Below are 16164 nucleotides of genomic sequence, written 5' to 3'. Positions count from 1 at the left end.
TGAGCAGAAAGCAGGCAGCTTGAAGTTTCGTTTAACACCTTCTTCCCTCTTAAACCAACCCTGCTCTCACAATATATAGTACATATATATATATTCTGCTACTAGACATACAGATGACTTTAGTGAGTGTAAGGATGAAAGGGAAATGAACGGTTCTGGGTAGTTCACATCCTAATGGTTCGGGCATAACAGCAACTGTCTTTCAGAATTCATTGAATTAAACATTCCTCACATTCTCTCTATATATATTTACCCTCTAGTTTTCATCCAAGAGAACCACAAGATATTTTACAATATACAAATGAGTATGCAAACAAGTATCACTTCGTTCTTCACTGAAAAGTAGATTTCTATAAACTAGCGCCTGCAAACCCTTGGAGAGACACCCCTTTACTAGTACAATAATACTTTGGATTAAGCAGTAATTCAGTGCAACATGTTGCAATGGATATAACTAAAGTTTGATGCCCATTAACATTAGGAGTGCAAGACTATCTTGAGCAGCTACAGAGACAGCAAGAACACAAGCCACCACCACTCTTCTCACCCACAGGGACCAGGGGTGGAAAAGGAGCAAGAGATTCTGACCTGCATTGCCACTACTCCAGAAACTTACCTGGCCTCAACTGTCCTAGCTCCACAAGAACAGAAGTTGAGGAAGAAAGCTCATACAAATGTGTTTTGGGGCACACACAAAGCAAAATACTTAAGATATTGTAAAGCTTCAGCCTTTGAACTGGTAAAATATACAAATATATTTGCACAACTGGTACAAATAGTTTATTCATAGATGTATCTCCACGTGAAACATGGTTGTCGTGACCTTTTAATGCTCAGGGCCTTGTGAAAGGAACTTTACTTGCACAAAGTCCACTTCAGCTCATTCGCTATACAAGCACTGTTTTGAATTTAAAACAAACAGATGTATTTTTCCACAAAATACAAGGTACGCTTGCTTCAGATCTCTACACCCCACATACACAAACTTGCCTCAGATACCCAAGAGCTCTCTTTATTGTAACAACATCAGCAGCTGCCAGATCGCCAGCCATGCAATACACAATAAGCCTTGTTAAACAAGTTTTCAAGAGTATTATTTCCTCACTCTTCTGCTCTTTAATCTTTGAACAATGCTGATATAAAACACGGCTTCAGTAGACTGGACAAGTTGAGAATAATGTTTCTTCATTTTTAGTCTTCCATTTCAAAGTAATTTTCCCTGAAAACAATAAAAAGTACACAATCCAGTATTCTTCCTTTGGCATCCATCTCAAATACCCTCAAAATGAGGATGAGCTTTCAAGTGCGTATCCAGAGATGCCACCAGTGAGAGAGGAGAGCAAACCTACTTTCCCAAGATGACTCCGCTCTTTGGTACAAGGCACATCAGTAACAGTAGGTTTCTCAGATTTTCTACACCCATTACAGGACATCCCGTGGGATTAGAAGTAGATGTAGATGTCTCCATTGCCTAATTCTCCAAATTGAATGCAGGCTGGTCATAATCAAGCATTTTTATTACTGGTGCCCAGCTCAACATCCCACAGAAACATTCAGGAATTCTCTTACAGAACCCAGCAAGAGACCAGCTATGGGCAGCTCGGACACTCTCACAGGCTCTTCAACGCACTGTGTACAATTCAGGAACAAAGTATATTTTTATGAAATATTTAAAGCGTAGGTTAATTTCAGTATCGGTTGCAACTCTCTTCTGCTTTAGCTTTGGGGGAAATGACCACTTAATCTGTCATCGCTATAGAGTGACGCTGGGATCTTAGTAATTCATAAGGTTGCATCTTTCTCAGAGAACGCTGCCCAGTAGGCGCTGTACGAGCTCTAGGCATGGCACGCTGCCTTCCTCCCAGGGGAACCACACCTGGAGCACGTCCCCAGCCGGCCGCACCGCGCCACGTGCTGGTAGCGGGCGGGACGCGGGGCTCTGAGGGACTCGACCGGTCTCAGGGGGAGGCGCCGCAGCGGCCGGGCGAGCCTAAGGCCCCAGCACGCTTACACCGGCTCCGCCGGCCGGGCTGCCCCCAGGGAGCCCCGCACACCTCTCCTCATCCCACCGCGCCCCCGAGCCCCGCAGCCGCCCAGCAAAGAAGCCACTGCAGCCCCGAGCGCGCCAGCCCGGCGGCCCCGCTGCCGTTGGCGGGGCGGGACGGGGCGGGGAGCAGCACCGTGCCGCCGGCAGGTGGGGCCGGGCCAGGCCGCGCCGCGCACACTTACTTGTGCTCCGCTCACCACTACCCCTGCCATGGCAGAGGAAAAGAGGGCGGGGGGGTGGCTGCAGCGGAGCTTCCGCAGTCGCCGTCGGCTCGGGGCCGGGCCGGGCCGGCTCTGGCGGCAGTCAGCTGACGGCGGCGGAAGCGCGGCCAGGCCGCGGCAGGGGGCGGTGGCCGCGCAGGGGCTCCCGCCGCGCCCCCGCCCCCGCCGCCATGGGCCCGGCCCCGGGGATCCGCGCGGTGGCGGAGGCTGAGGCGAGGTTACCCCGCGACGCGCGGGACGGGCCCGCGGCCCCCTAGCGCTTCATTTACTTATTTTTCAATTCGTGTGGAAAACAGATCCTTGGAGCCACCACAAATACCTCTCAAAGCACTCTTTCCGGGCATTTTAATTGCCAATTAAAATAATGCAGTGATGGGAGGCTGCCGCTGATTAGGTAGAGTAGGGAAACGGAAGGTTTTCCGTAAGAATTCTATTTTTTGAAGATATTTAGGTTTCTTATGCTGGGATCCTAAATCCTGTTAATCATCTCCCTACCTCTTCGGCTGCCTAAGCACCTTTAAAATGTGTCCCTAATACAGCGTAACTCGCTGAAAGTAGAGGCATGCTGTGAGGGGAAATAAGTTGCAGAAGGAGATGGGTTCTACGCTGCAAACCACTTTCTACGGCTTATTCAGCATCACAGCAGAAACTAATACAGTACTTGCTCTGCCTCATACTATCAACAGAATAAATTCATGGTACAACTGTGGCATTACACTTCTGCCAGGGCTATCCCTTCCTTTGCTGGGCAGGAAACATGGGGCTAAGAGCCCGGGGGTAAATAAATAAATAAATAAATAAATACCACCATTGTGCACCCCCTGATATTTTAATATATCACATGTAAATAGAAACGGGCCAACATGCAGAAGATCAAAACCCAATCAGTGAACAAATGACTCCATTCCTTTGCATAGATCTAATTTTCTTTACATAGTATAAGCCCGAGAAGAATCAAACCCTTCATCCGCAGCAACTAAGCAGATCCTACGCTAATGAATAAAAGTTCTGTTTCTCTATGTAAGAGTTTTCCATCAAGGCGTACTTGCTAGTTCAGGTCATCACTCAGCATGCTTCAAACAATCAGTGCCTGTGTTTATTTACTAGATCATGTAGCAAACAACATACGCCAAGAAAAACAAGTGCTATGTGAACTGTAAATTTAAACAAAGCAATACAGTCTACTCTTCTGTATCTACCTCTTTTTATCTCTCCTTTAGTTACAAGCATGCAATTCCCATCAGAACGAACAGATATAACTCAAGGCACAAAGTGGCCTCCTGATATAGTCAGCTGTGTTTGTCTTAATGGAGTAAAATCAGTTCAATACTACGCTCCTGTAAAATTGGAATAATTATATTGAAAACAATTTAGCACGTCGTTATCCATATTATTAGTATTAATTTTAGTAGAGTGCTAGCTGTCACTTTAGGGAGATCTCTGAAGAAAGAAATCCTGCCTGAATAGTTTACCAAATAGCACAGACAAATAATAACGAGTCTGTTTTTTCCACCTCCTTACATTGCCAATTGCATTAACCTGCCATTGATCCTCCTACTTACTAGGCAAGACCTTGTCTAGAGGGAGAAGTTGCAGGTCCCGCTCCCTAAACTAGGTGACTGAAATTGACTTTATCATCTCTTCAATCAGTTTAGCTGAATTTTGTAAATTACAAAAACAATTTAAGGAGGTGGCAAACTGTTTTAAGTGCACCCGGCTTATAATCATTGTTTTAAAACCAATTCAACATTTTCTTGTGTAGACATGGCCTAGATTATTATCTGTCATGGACAAAATAATAGATCCAAATCCCGTGGTGTGTAACAAACAGGGAGTGCTACCGACCACAATGACAAAATGGGCCTATTATACTGTAGAGGAAGTGAAAAATAAGATCTCTAGCAGAGGAATGGAGAGGAGACATGACTGTCTTGCTACGATGCTTCCTTAGACTTTGAAAACTTACATCTTGAAAGTGATAATTCTGCTGCTAACTTCCTATCTATGTGATGACTGGCAACTTTCTCAAACTTTATTTTTTTGGAGTCTGTTTTATTCCATAGTTTCTATGCACCTATCACCTGCACATAATTTTCAAAAGGAAGACTCACAGCTGCAACTGTCTATCACTGAAAGAGTATTTTGGAATATCTCATCTGAAATTGTAACTAAGTTAAAACATTGTCTTAGATTTCAAATATATGAGTCAATATGCTCATTAGTTATCACCTCACGTTATTATGAAGCTAAAATTCATTACACTGTTACATAAATACGGACAGGCTTTTATTAGCTGTTGAGCCTGTTGATCATCAGTGTCATTTTATAATACAGATTCCAGATCATTATGAAGCTTCCTCTGGTTTTAGAATGTTTTTTCTTTCACCTTACAATATATATTTATTCTTTTGAGCATCGCAAAATGCTACCTTCTCGAGTCCTGGCCCTGCACAACCTGAATCATCTGAATGTTTTCTTTAGCTTTGATAGAGCTGCCTACACGAGTAAAGCTTTAAAGGACTAAATTTGTACTTACAGAATATATTTTTATTGGTGGTTGCTTAGAAGCTGAAAGTTTTGTAAGGATTCTTTGTTCAGATTGAAATAATTTATGACAGTGGGGCTTAGTTGACCTTTGAAATGTCTTTTTTTACAGTTTGTGTATACACAAAATACAAAAAAAACACATTTTATTTAAATTATCAGTGTTTCACTGCACAGTTAGAAGCAGAAAGTGGCAGTTCTGTATGGGCCATTCAAATATGATTTCCTTAAATGTTCAGCAATGCTTTGCCTAAAACTTCAGTAGTGTTTAACATGAGTTGCAAACAGACAAAACCAACACAGACCTTTTCAAAAAATGTAATTTTTCTTGTGTAAAGCTACATCCAATTAGTTACACCAATCTGCTCAGTATATATAATTTTACATACACATAAATATATATATATTATAAATTGAGCAGACCCATTCCTGGAATAAGAAGCACAGGATGTTCAAAATAAAATAATACCCATAATCCAGGCCCTAAACAACTGGGAAGTAGTGTATTGGGAGCATGACAGATAGCTGTCAGACCTACCCCTTTTTCTGTGTTCTGCACATGGTGACAGAGCTCTATGTCATTTTAGCAGTCATGAGCCTAAAATGTATACACAGCTACAATTTTGAAATCTTATTGACCATTTGGTTCAAATAATTAGCTAATACATACCAGAAAATTTAACATAGCACCAAGCACCAAACAAATTCTGTCATTTTGTATGAAACCTATGTATAGAGGTGTTTTCCTAATTTAAAGGTATGTTGAAGGTTTGTAAGAGGGAAAAGTAGCAATCTTGAATGTTTTATTAGCTAAAATATTTCACACCAAGCTAACCAAAATGGTTTTCCATCTTATGGCACACTATGTATGTCTGCATGTGCATGTACACAACCGTCTTACATGTCAAAATACCTCAAGCAACAACCTGTTGTCTTCCAAAACACCCTACAATTCCACCTGACAAAATGGTGTGCTGTGAACAAACGAAGTTTTCTGTTTTTTTTTGTTGTTGTTTTGTTGTTGTTGTTGTTGTTGTTGTTTTGTTTGTTTGTTTTTTTCATTTCAACTAAAAAAAAGTCCTAGCCAACTCACAAAATTCTTCCAATCTGACCAGCAGAAAATTTGGCTCAGTGTTTACCAATACAACACATTTGTTGATGCTCACGATGAAAATGTTTTCTCAAAATATGTAAGTTTCCACAGCAATACAATGCATAATCCAAACTGAATCAATTTACATGAAAGAGACTGTCTGTAGTGCAGACATTTTTGTCTGTATCACCAAAGGAAGCAGAAGGTTTTATTCATACATAGCTTCACTTACAACTGTTTTTAACCCCAAATAGTTAAAGATGGTGTTTAATGTCCACACTAATAACTTCAAACGTCTCCCAGGAAAGAGCATTACTAGGACTCTCCGCTATGAAACAAACAAAAAGAAAATAAGCATGATGGAATGAAAACAAAGTGCAACAAAGTACATAGTTTTATCTCATTGACAAAGACAGAAAGAAATACAGTAATGATGACGTCATTTGTTATTCCTAGTCTGAACTGCTAGAAATTAAGCTTTTCTTTTCCTATCTCCACACTATTTCATATATTCTCACTTATAAAGACACGTAACAGCTAATGATAAGTTAAAATGATCTGAAAAGCAAGTTATGCATGTACGCTCAATACACTAGTACACCTTTTCTTAACTATATTGTTATGACTGTGATATTGTGCTTTAAAAATTGAGGATAAGAACATCCAAAATTTCTTTTTTTTTTCTCTATGCTGATGAATTAAAATTAGAGGTTTGTTTTGTTTTTATTTTCTCAGAAGTGCATATCCATAGCACATGTCTGAAAGACTGCAGGACACTTTTTGTCCAGAAAAACAGACAATGAAAAGTGGTAGAACTGCAATATGTACTGCAATATGCAGTATAGGTACTACCATGTATCTATATAGTATTTTTGAATTTGCTTTGAGTTTGATACTGTTAGTTAATGGCCTCGATTTACATTTTTCCATTCTTCTGGAGACTCTTACAGCAGAAAGGAGGGTTAACTTTTTTTTTTTTTTTAATCTTTTCCTACAACAGACAACCACATTGTCCAATCTGGAATGTTTCCTATGAACACCTCTTGCATCTTTGATCAATTCTTCCCCTAATTCCATTTAAATATGGGAAAAGGTCATTTGGTAAGAATTACAGATTCTAAGGTAGGCCCAAACCTTTCTTCAGAACAAGGAGCTGTTCCCTCCTATGCAGTAGCCCTGTGCAGTGCAGCACACATGTACTATGTGACTTCTGCCCTTCTGCTCCATTTAGAGAAGGGCTAGCACTGCACCAAAACTGGTGACAAACTGCTGTTAAGTTCTAGAGGATTACATATTATATTTACAATTAGTACAGAGCAGCTAGATCTTATGGCAGAAAGTTTCCAGGGCTTTGAGAATGGCCCAGATCTTATTGTTACACATTTTTGCCACAATCTTCACACTCTACCCTATATCAGAGCCTGACTCTTTGATTCCTCCTGTCTGCATGCAGAGCAGAATTTTGTCTACAACCACCTCCAGGATATATTTAATTATTATTTTCCTATTACATGGCAGCAGTGCGGTATGAGCACAGTGAGGATACATGGTGATTGTGAATGAAGACAGCTCTGACAGAAGTTCACTCACTATTTAATTGCAAAGGCACCTTGAAGTTCAGCATCTCCTGACATCTTTGGAAAGCTTCACATTGTAACCTTGTTGGTATTCTTCTAGATAACTTTGCATATAGTCTTTATAAATTCAACATACTATAGGCTAAGAGTTTTCAAAAAAAACAGAACAACCTAAAAAGTTTGAAGACAGTAGGAAAAAAATAAAATAAAATAAAAGCCTTTCCTGACATTTTTATCCAGTAATCTGGCTTCCACCAAAGTTAATGACAGTTTTGTCCACCACAGCATGGCCCAAATACAATTAAAATCCCTTGTATTATATAGCACACTATAGCTATTAGGCTAGAATTACATTTAATAAGAGATGTGTTCAACACCTAAGACATAGTAACAATTAATTGCACAATTTACCTTCTCAAAGTGTTTGTTATGATACAGGGTCTTTTTCTTTTTTTAATATGCAAGACTCTGTTTCCTTTAGACTATAGAATGAACAGAGCTAAGTAAATTAAGTAAAACCAGGCAAAATATCACTAAATTCTTTAACGCTATATATTACCAGAACACCGAGCATTTTTGAATGCATTTATTCTCAACCTACACCAAGAAATAGAGAAATCCTCTTCTTCCTAGGCTACAGCAAGGGAACTAAGGCAAAGAAAAGCTGATTTACTTGTGTAAACACTTATGTTACCTGTGATCAGCTAGAACTGAACCTACATCTCCTCCCAAGACCTAGGTTGATACCCTAGCTGTAGACAATACTCTGTCTTGGTTTGGCCTGTTTGAGGTAAATGAACAATGGCATTATATAATAAAAAATATTACTTCTGGTCAGGAAAAGAGGAAAGTGTAGAACCATCATTTCTTTGCTACCAGTGGATGGTACTTGCAGGCAAAAAAAACTTTCAAGGTTGAAAAGCAGTTATTCTCTATGTCCCACCTAGAGTACATAGCATGCAGAAGAAAACTGCTGACACAGGACATCCACAAGCTCTGTAGATTATTGAAGGATTTTGAAATGTTGCCAAAACTTAAAATATAGTGTGAACCAAAGACAAGAAATGGGGTTTTTCAATAGGTTATAATTCATTTAATCTAAATGTTTTCTAGTTTGTTTGTTTTTCCATAAAGCCAACAAAAAGAATGACGGGATTACCCTCCTGCCAAGTTTCAAAGACCTATTGCTAGCCATGCAGGCACAGAACACTTAATGAAAGATCATAAGATTTTTTTTATTGGAAAGTATTCAGTAATGCTTGTTCGGAAGCTGTTGCCACTGCTTCTCTTGTAATTATATGTTGCACACATACATAGAGGTTGTTTTTTATTGTTTTTTTTTTGTTTGTTTGTTTGTTTTTGTTTTGTTTTTCTTTTTTGAAGCACAAGATGACTGACTCCCAACAAACCTAAGTGCCGTGCTTCCCTACAATCCATTATGTATATGTGAATTTCAGTGGCTGGCTGCACTGTCGTGGGAAAGTAAATTGCAATAGTGAAACAACTGTATATCTTTGTGCATCAATGCTTGTTTGGTCATAAGAATGCAACAATCAGAGCTGGGCAAAAAAAAAAAAAAAAAGGATTAAAGCTACGATAAAATTTCATTTGAGGCCATCCAACATTGCAGTTCTCTTCTAAATAACAGGTTTGAGCTTTTAAAAGTTCAGTGAGGTGCTTTCTTGTTCCAGGTCTCCATCACAGTATCTGGGGCAGAGACTGCCTCTCACACAAAGACAAAACAGATTATTTCCAGAAATGCTTGAAGACAAAGATCAAATGACAAAGGAAGTGGCTGCAGAGGCCAGAGGAGCTTGTAGCTGGGATGATGTCTCTTGTTTTAGCTGTCCTGGTGGTTCACTGTAGAACTGAAATACCAGACCACCCAGGCTGGGGTTTTTTGACTGGTCGCTTGATTGCTTCAGAAGGAACTGTTTTCACCTGATGAATCCACAGAGACACAATCTGCAATGTACTTTGCCAACAACACTGTATCATAAGAGAGACCTATCTATAAATGGGTATATACTATTGAAAATACCTGTTGGAAGGAGCTCTCTGCCTGCCTTCACCCTGATGGAAGGTTGTGTGGTCAGGAAAGAGCTTGAGCCAAGGTGTGGAAATACCTGACATTAGCAAACAGGTTCCTTTCCTGCTTTGCATCTGTGTACGTGGCCCCATTTTTTTAATCTTACATCTTTGAGCTGGTTATAGAGGCAAACAGCAAAACCACAGCTTTCCACACAGATAACATACAACACTGCTGCAGAAAAGAGATCAGGAAGCAGGTATACAGCCCAATCGGAAGTCAACATATTACAGGCCAATATGGAATAATTTCTGTATCTGAAGGAACAAAAGTTTTAGCTCCCTATTGCTCAGTTCAAAAAGCAGTGGCTATTTTTCTTTGTACCTTTTGAGTACCAAAGATTCCCACAGAAACGTATGGAAGTTGCTAACAATCTGGATAGCTATGAAAGAACAGAGCTCAACCAAAACCCATCATCCTCTGCAGTTTGTTAAACAGCAACTTTTCCCATTACTCACTACTTTCATCCACCCATCCTTCTGGGCGAGGAGGGATAAATATAGTTCAACTAGCATTAATTCTGCATCATCTGGAGACATTGCTAGGAAGAGAACACACAAACACATGATGCAAGATGGAAGAGCTGACAGCTGAAAGTTACAGATGTACAGTCTCTGAAAGCAATGTATTGTCAATTAATATAGAGACATATAAACATAACAAGAAACAGGTTTTACACTCCTTGGAAATGAGAGAAAATGCAAGGCAAATCAAGATGGCTTAGTTTAATTGCCTCTTCCCAAGCCTTCTTGCTGGTGACTTTAGTGTTTTACTCCTCTCTTCCTGACTTTGCATGCAAATACACTAATATAGAAATCCTTCAAATCCCATAACATATATAACCCCCTTTCCTAGGAAAGATAAAAGCGAAAAGGAAGAAAGAAGCTGAGCCAATGTAATACCTCATTCATTGAGGACAGAGTGGTACGCCATAAGCTCCACCTTAAGTCTTACTCTCCAAGCTCTCAGTAACAAACAAATCTTTAGATAAGCTTTCTCTGGTAAGAAACACAAAAGAAAGAGCAGAGTAAAAACAAAGAGACTTCCAGTTTACACTGAAGAGATTATTAGAGACAGACCAATGCTAAACTTAAGGAAATTCTTCTTTATGTCTGGGAATTCCAACTTTGACTCTACATATAAAAGCATCCAAAAATATGCTGATATTTGGCGGTAATACTGGGACCCATTCCCACAATCACAAGAGGACAGCACAGAGCTTCAGATTAATAATTATTGCTCTCAAGTAAAGATGGACTATTAACAAAATAATATAAAGCGTTTCACACTTAGGTTTCTTGCTGGAATTGCAGTCAGATGAGCAAAGCTTAAGTTACTGCTAGCTGACGGTGTTGGATAACATAAAAGTAATTGGGAACAAAGTATTTCAGTCCCAGTTGAGAGATGTCTTTATCACAAAATCAGCCTAAAAACAGATACCAGAGTTAGCATATTTGGGAAAAAAAAAAAAAAAGGCAATGATTGGATGGTCATAAAATGGACATAAAGACTAAAGCCACTTAAAACTCTCCCAGGCTTTGCCTCCAGACCAGAATCGAGATAGCATTACAATGATGGTGTAAGGTCTTCAATTTCAAAGTTGACAATGTAGCATATTTCAAAACCATCAGTTTCCTAACACAAAAAAACACCACAGGGTTCTGGTTTCAGTTTTCTCTGTAAGGGTTATGGCTGTATATCTGGGTGACATAATAGCTCACATGATTATGCAGCATGTTAAACTACCATGCTATATTTGGCTCACTTACTGAAGATTCTGTACCCTGTTAGGACAATGCTGGGTGAATTCTGTAATTAAAAGTGAAAACTAAAAGAGATATAGTCACATATGACACTGTGTTTTTAGCATTCAGTCACAGCAATACTACCAAAAAAAATTTATATCAAGCCAAAGAAAAAAGTTCAGGAAGTTTAAAATATTATTATTCATATAGCTTTTGAAAATTATTTGTTTTCCTCTCTGTCTCTGAGGAAAAAAAAAAAAAAGTTTATTTTTGGTGGAGTAACTCAATTTATGTGACAGAACCCAGCAAAAAGGAAGCTGTCATGACAAATATCATCATGGATCAGGATTACAGGACAGAAGAATAAAACACAGCTTGCAAAAAATGAACTCTTAGAGAAGTGGCACTAACCAACAAAAAATACTTTATTCTCAGCTCAAAACTCTTGAGAAATATGCACAGCTAATTCTCATGATGAAGGGATAGAAATATCCAGATTAGCCAGCTAAGTTTCTAGCATTTTTTCCCAGTTTGTCAGCTGTCTTAGAATTCCCCACCAAAACAAGAAAAAGAAAGAAACAGCCATTACACTGTGAGTTTGTAAGAAGGTTCTATTTGTAAATAGTCTTCAAAGTGCTAACCGGTAAGGAACAGAATCTACAAAATTTTACAGGCTTGAAATCCATGTGTTGAAGATGAAGTTAAGCAGTAGCAGTCATGGACAGCTATAATCTGTGTCTGTTGGCTTCTTTAACCCTATGTCAATTCATTAACCACCTATTAAAATATTTATTGATAATTTACTAACCTTTTCAGGAATTAAAACCTTATTTTCTTCACTTGAGAACATGCCCTCTGGTTCAAATGCTGCTGGTAAAGGTTTCACCCAGCCTTCTGGCTCTCTGGCACCCCAGACGTGCCACTGAAGCTGCATAAACTCAAAATGCAGTTTCATACGCACATATGAAGCAGATAAAGCAGCCTGGACACAGCAAGTGGATCCTCTTGTGGAAAATCCTGAGTATCTGGGACCTAACCCAGATAACCTGGATCCTTTCTTCCTTTCTCCTCAGTCTTATACTTAAAACAAATCTGACTTAAAATTGGGTTGAAAAAAACATTAAAGTCTTCATGAAGTGAATTAAAAAAAAAAAAAAACCCTCTGGTGAAACAACCTCACAGATGCAGCAGCATGGTGTTATTCCACATGTTAAATTGTATTAAAAGAGAACAAGAACTTAAATTCAATCCTTCCCCACCATTAATTTTTCATTATGAAAAAATGCATATGTTAATGAAGCTGGAAAACTGTCTATACTGTCAAAGACAGAAAAAAAGTTCCAATTAGGAGATAACCACAGGTTTGGAAATCTTTTCTTACCTGAAAACTTTGAGAATATCTGTTGTATAGTATTAATTATAAATAGTTCTGTTTAAGCAGAAAAGCAAAGACTAAAACGTTCATCAAAAACTAAATAGGTAAATGAGCAAAAAGAAGACACCGACAAGTCCACTGAGAGATTTTAGAGATTCTATTTTAAACTTAATGGGTGCTTACATGAATATATGCATTGGCATCATACTGGCTCATAAAATCATGTATAGAAAATAACATTTTCAAAGTTTTATCTAGAGGGAAATTTTATTAGTGTTCATCTTTTTCTAGTGAATAGACAAGCATGTTAATTTCCTTCTACTTTTTCTGTCTGTTTCAAATTGTGTTCACTGTTCAGTATTATAATTTGTCTTTCAATAGAAAGATAAGTAAATGTGTTTGTAAAAAAATGCTCATAATGATCAATTCTTAGTGTTATTTATACTGGTTATTTTAAAATATAAATAAAGCCATACCTAACATTTCTAAAATGTTGTCTAAAGTGTCATTCACCTGCAAATTTCATGACATTTTACATCTGTTAATCAATTAAGCCTTACTCTACCTATCTCAGTTAGGCATTAATATCCCAATTTTACAGTTAGTTACACTGAGGATAGCTTGAAAGGTTAGCTGTCTTGCTAATACTGTTTAGGAAAGGGGATAAAACCCAAGAATCGCAATCGCTTCTCTATGGGTAATAAAAAATTAAAAGCCTTTTCCCTCTTGCAGAATGGAAAATCTCATAAGAGTAAAGACAAAAATAACGGACAAAAGTTTGGGCTTTTATAGAATTTTTACCTTTTCTTGTTAAACAAACTATTGTGTTATAAACCTGCTCAAGAAAGGTGCATACATGTGATCAAGAGATTTCACAAGCTGTGGTCATGGAGACCAAAGAAAACTCAGTGGCATATAAGTATATTCCATAATAACCTTGCTTCACCCCACCTCCCAAGACACAGTAAGCATCTGGAACAGAAGAGACCTCAGCTTTGGAGAGTTTTCTTAGCTGGCTCCCTCAGAACAGGCAGAGCCTCCTTTATCCTCGTTTGTGCATTAAAAATGAAGATACCCAATTGACCTAACTGTATAGTATCACTTTAATTCTATCAAACTTGTCAGTCTAATGCCACTAGAAAATAATTTCATTTCAATTCTCTATTCTGTTTTTAGTATGCAGATTAGAGAAAGGTCACCCTGTTTATCCTGTTTCTGAATTACTGTTGACTGTCACCAATTACAATGGTAAACCAATATGTTTCCAGGTGCATATCCCAAATGTAACCTGTACGAGTAACCATAACTGGGTAATTTTTCTATATGTTTTCAAGATTAACAACTTGAATTCAAAATTGGATGGTTTAAATGTGCACTTTATTACCTTAAATTATAATCCCTATTGCTTTTAGGCCTCTAACCTGATACAGAAACAACTACATGTTTCTTATTTTATATCAGACTGAGCATGCTCTGTGTATGTGAAGGAAAAACATGCTAGTTTGCTATCTGGTGCTATCTTGGTTTTATACTAACACTCCTCTCAGAGGGCTCAGTGACAAATTACGGTCCCTTGGCATTCACTCTGTTGCAGACTTTGCACCAGATGAGACAGGGATCACACAGAGGTGATATTGTTTGATCTTGATGTTCTATCATCATCAAGACTGTCACCATGTTTATGCACTAAACAGAGAGAATCAAGATTGCAGAGGCAGTGCTCCATTCTGGCACTTCCTCATTTTTTCCGTGCCTGACTTAGCATGCTTAATGTTCTTTTCATTTACAGTCACTATAATTGTCATTGAGGGTCTGAGCCAGATACTCGAGTACATCTATAATGTCCATCTATCAGGGAGAAAATCCTAGCTCCAAGTCCTGTTTATGCAGATGGGCTGATCTCCAAACTGGCTCCACAACTGTCCCTTCCCACCTCCAGTCACAGGCCACTCTAGCACTCTGCATATACTGTAATCACTTAATCAATGCTTCGTGTCTGACATGACTTCTCAGGTACGCTCTGTAAAAGCAGTCTGCACCCAATGTATCAATTACTTAATTAGTGGCAGCTCCCAGTGTTCCAGAAACCTGTTAGAGGACACCTAGAGGATAGCCATAACACGGTGGTGCCTGGCAGCCCCAGCTTCTTCACCATGCAAAATTAGTTTGGCACAGAGGAAGTCTGTAGCATCAGTTCTCTGCCCCAGCATAGCCTGTACCAGTAACAGGTCCCTAAAGTCATGTCATTACCCACAGGCTCTTTTATTTGCACAAATACAAGAGATATCTACCTATAGTCTTCCTGGCCTACACTGATCACTACAGGAGTGGTGAACGCCATGTCCAGTTTTATTGAGAAGTTTTGTATAGGGACAGATGAGCACCCTCTCTTCCCAAGCAAATTCCAAGCAAGGAATTATAATACTACCGTATCCAAAAAGTTAGAAATGAATGTGCGTTACATCCAGAGACTACACACCAGAAACAAACAATCAGTGACCTTCCCAACCCTGTGAATGGGCCATCCATGTTACTGAAGGGACTGTAGGAATGTGCTGGGGCTTATGCTTTCAAAGTTAGGGTGGCAAAATCAGGAATGAAACACAATCATCTTCTGCCTTAGTGAGCTGTATATGACTGAAACCAAAGTTGAGGAAAAGGCATGAGAGGGATGCCAGAGAGAGGGAAGAATTCTGTGTGTCCCCATGTAAGCTTAATCTGAATTCTTGCCACCTGTGGTTATTACGTCCAGGAATATATACAAGGAATAGATAGGACTTATCTTCCCCACCCTTGTGGAACCACTTTGAAAATGGTGCTAGGAAATTTGATACAGGTGAGGAATCTGCTAGTGGGAACACAAATGTGAACGGCCACATGCAGATGTTTTTCAGAGTGAGTCTGCGTTGTGAGCACACTGTGCACTAGTAATGGCACATGTACAATACCGCTTGCTGAGTGTGTATGCCCTGCTCTTGGCCACTAGTGAGCTAAACTGTCACTACTGGTGTATAGGCATACACTGTAGTCAATACTATGCAAGTAATGAGCAAAGTCTGCAAAAGCATTGGTTAAAGAGGTCTTTGTTTTCCTCATCACTGTGGGTGATATGGAATGAAGGGATTCTGGAAGCCCTTTCTGGCCTTTGAAGACAGTTTCTGCAATGGGCAACCCCTGCTTGGCTGTCCACTGCCATTCAACATAGATTCCCTACAAGCTTCCCAAGTTATCCTTCCTTCCCCAACTTTAAGCAGGTATAATAAAATCAAGGCACTTACCCAAGCTGGTCTCTTGTCTCATCCTGGAATTTCCATCCCATGGATACCCTGGAAACACAAGACAGGCAGAAAAAGGCACCTCCTCCTTTTCTCCCAAGAGGACTTTGGAGGCTCAGTTTCTACACTCACCCAACCTGACACAGAGGTCCTAAAGTGAAAAGCTGAGCAATCCAGACAGCCCTGCAATATCCTTCA

The 16164-nt window shown here is 39.3% G+C and overlaps 1 protein-coding gene and 1 long non-coding RNA gene across 4 annotated transcripts in view; both read right to left on the bottom strand.

Annotated features, from left to right (window-relative positions):
- Positions 1-16164, bottom strand: part of LRMDA (leucine rich melanocyte differentiation associated) — a 691516-nt gene that overhangs the window by 664091 nt on the left and 11261 nt on the right. The window contains exon 1 of one of the 3 annotated variants that reach the window (XM_040564605.1): positions 2230-2412. The exons of 1 other annotated variant lie outside the window; for it this stretch is intronic. In XM_040564605.1, the coding sequence (XP_040420539.1) occupies positions 2230-2259 (30 nt within the window). In that variant the 5' untranslated portion in view covers positions 2260-2412. Of the gene's footprint in view, positions 1-2229; positions 2413-16164 lie in introns of those variants that run through there. One more of the 3 variants, XM_040564607.1, reaches the window with a different exon arrangement.
- Positions 7571-16011, bottom strand: LOC121073590. Its single transcript, XR_005821827.1, has 2 exons — positions 12125-16011; positions 7571-10569 (listed from the first exon to the last, which is right to left on the bottom strand). It is a non-coding gene; the product is annotated as an uncharacterized LOC121073590 (long non-coding RNA).

This window comes from Cygnus olor, chromosome 7 (genome assembly GCF_009769625.2).
Source record: "Cygnus olor isolate bCygOlo1 chromosome 7, bCygOlo1.pri.v2, whole genome shotgun sequence".
NCBI classification, from domain to species: domain Eukaryota; kingdom Metazoa; phylum Chordata; class Aves; order Anseriformes; family Anatidae; genus Cygnus; species Cygnus olor.
Note: the sequence above shows the minus strand (reverse complement) of the source record. Positions and strands in the feature narration are given on the sequence as shown.